At 38.7% G+C, this 3,134-nt stretch overlaps 1 protein-coding gene across 1 annotated transcript; it reads right to left on the minus strand.

Moving 5' to 3' along the window:
- Window positions 1–624: 624 nt before the first annotated feature.
- LOC109862735 lies at window positions 625–1,644 on the minus strand. Its single transcript, XM_020442870.1, has one exon. It carries the CDS (start codon window positions 1,642–1,644, stop codon window positions 625–627), a length of 1,020 nt encoding a protein of 339 aa, XP_020298459.1.
- Between the last annotated feature and the right edge of the window lie 1,490 nt (window positions 1,645–3,134).

The raw sequence follows: 3,134 nt of genomic DNA on the forward strand, positions 1-3,134 counted from the left end.
ACATTTTATTGTCGTTTAGACCAACAATTAAATATTTTAAATACATTTTGTAATGCACAGTGTTTTACATGTTTTTCACGACGTAGACAATTCAATACATTCAACTTATTTAAAAAAGCAATATCGTCGTAATAAGCATCCACTGTTTTAATAATTAATCCACGTCGTACGTCACTATCAAGAATATCAGCTAGCCAGTTACATTTTTCANGACCTTTAACATAGACGAGTGAAGATGAGTTGTCATCATTTTCCGCGGTGCCACAAATAGCTGCTGTAATCAAATTCTTTGCTCTGCAGTATGCAACACTTCCATCCTTCCAACACAGACCGTGATGATGCATTATCAGCCAAGAAGCTGCTGGCCTGTCTGACCGTGCGAGTAGACTCCACGGAAAAGGGCTTTCAAAAATGTAGTGCAAGAGAACAGTGCCTTTTCGCAATACCGCTACTTCCTCGACAATAAATTTTTTTTCTACTACAAATCCTTGCAGATCCACAAACGTCGGTACAAGCATGTTGACGTAATCGTGTAACCAACAAAAAGACAAATGTTATCTATCAAGTACTTTCGCTCTTAAATGATTTTCAGATTATGGAGGGGAGAAATGCTGATGTCACAATTTAAGTAATTTTGCGTACTACGTTAGTTAACGGGTTGTATTCAACCACACGATCGTGCAAAATGAGACAATAGGCTGTAGTATTTGCAGGTATATTTTCTTTGCAATCGAATTCAATNCGCACATCGACGGTTGCACTTTTGACAGCCTCGTTTTGACGTGAGCAATCAATGACCACTAAAGGATCACATTGCAGAAAGTTGTAAATCGTGAGAAATGGTATTACAACACCACATTCGTAGTACGTTTTACGGAAATTTGTGTACATATTGTACAAAACGGCATAATTTTTTCTATCAAAATCTAAATGCAAGTCGTCATAAGGATAGAATTTAGAGTTGAGATAAAGTTTTACGTTGGTCAACTGACAGTGATCGAATCGCGTGACATCTGCTGACATATCGTTTCTTCGAGCAGTCTGTAGCGCAAATATGACGTATCTCGGTTTCTCCAGTTGTGTCGCCGTTTTTACGGTCCAGGAATGTTTAGTCGTGCTTTGTAATAATGGAAACTCATAGAGATCCCATGAACGGAAACTCATGGTCAAATACCGTCCGCTTTCCAGAGTTCGTAGTAGCGAGAGCTTCGTGACATCGTTCAACACTACATGTGGAATTCGCCATTGCACTTTGAATGATTCAATGTTTCCATGTAATGGCTCACGATCTACCTGAGAAATTGCTGTTATGCAGTTTTTGTCGTTGCGCGATCGTATTAAAATTAGTTCATGACGTGCATTGATAACCGTACGTTTGTAGTCCTCGCAAAATCCTAATAACATGCTGAGTGGTANGCAGAAACTAAAGTAACTATTTTCGTCCGCATGTTGTTTTATATCCCAACCAGCATTCTTTATGGCCATGCTTTTATCATGTGTTAGCGATATATAATTTTTGATCGTGCTAGTTATTCCAACGTTTCTATTACGATCAATCTCCATACCATTGAGTTCATAGCGAATCTCAACGAACATAAAAGCTACACAATTATTACCCAGATATACTTCTTCTTCATCTTTCATCGTTAACGTTATTTTTTTTTCGACGTAAAGAAAACTTTGACACGGTAAAGTGTACAAGTCCTGCTGTTGTATAGGTATGCGTATCTCATTACTGTATTCAAATGTCGGGTTCACATACGGATTGTACGTGTGAGTTTCAATCTTGACGATGCGATAATCAAAGATCGGCTCGCTCCCAACATTTAAAATGTCGCACATAGTTTCAAACTTCTCGTACAATAAATCCCAACGATTGTAAAAATTCAACGTTTATCGAACTTAGCTTCTTCCGATTACTGTACGTTGTAGTAGTAGTCGTAGTAGTAGTAGCAGATGTTTGTAATGCAAACTTCGTATCTCGTGTCACTTGATCCGCCTTGTTCAGCACGAGCATGCCGTGTATTATACATGTAACCTGACAGTTATTTCTTCTCCTCGAAAATCAAGCAATTGTCCGTTCTGATCCACAATGCGTATCGTCAGATCTGTAATGCTCTGCACAATGATCGGAAGGTAAATGATCTGTGCCGGTGTTTCCGAGATCTTATATCCAGGTGGCACGTTCGGTGAGAACTCATGTATTGTATGAACACACCGGTTGTTGCTGTACGCACCCGCGGTCACGTTGCATTCTATGCAAATAATGTTTACGTTGATAATATTAATCGGCACGTCTGATACGTACCATTGTAGCGGCTCTAAAATACAAGTTGATGAAAAACTTAACAACGATCCAATGTTGTCGGGTTTTGTAAAAGTTATTTGATAGGCACTGTTTATTTCACTTTGCATTGTGTTGGTGTTTGCGCGTAATATTAGTGGAGGGATGTTCTCATCTTTATCTTTGCTTTTGGCATGACGTTGCACTATTGCATGTTGCAGATAATTGTTAATATCCTGTAAGTCGTACGACCCTTCAGGAATTATAATCTGCTTGTCATCCGTATCGTAATAAAACTTATTGTTCGATGAATTTACGTTCGGTATTGTAGGATACGTTTCAAAATCTGTTAGTCCAAGCTCGTAGTCACCATCACTTAAATCAATGGAGGGAAAGTAGCTGACTGCAAGGGTGCTACTTTTGCCGGTAAGTGTGAACGTCAGTGACATGTTGTCGAATGCGTAATAAAGTCTGATAGCGTACTATTTAAATGAATATTGCTCATCGACTGCTTGAAGAAACCATAAACACAATTGGCCACAATTGCTTTGATTGTAACGTTGATAAGATGTACGGTTATATTCTATTTTATCCACAGCATGTCCTAGATAACGCACCACCTCTTTTGGTGGTTGAAGATTGCCGAAACTATCAAAATATATGACATGTTTTCCTNTCTTCGCATACGCTACCCAGTGAGTACCCGGTCTAATTGTATCATCTAAATATACAATACCACTCTCATTACGGCGTACTACATTCGGTAAAGTATTACGCATAAAAACATTTCTAAAGAAAGGTGTGCACATGCGCTTAGCTAGTTGTTCGAACTGCATATTTGTTGTTACAC

This window comes from Pseudomyrmex gracilis, unplaced genomic scaffold (assembly GCF_002006095.1).
Source record: "Pseudomyrmex gracilis isolate BER0280 unplaced genomic scaffold, ASM200609v1 scaffold_2299, whole genome shotgun sequence".
Taxonomy (NCBI): domain Eukaryota; kingdom Metazoa; phylum Arthropoda; class Insecta; order Hymenoptera; family Formicidae; genus Pseudomyrmex; species Pseudomyrmex gracilis.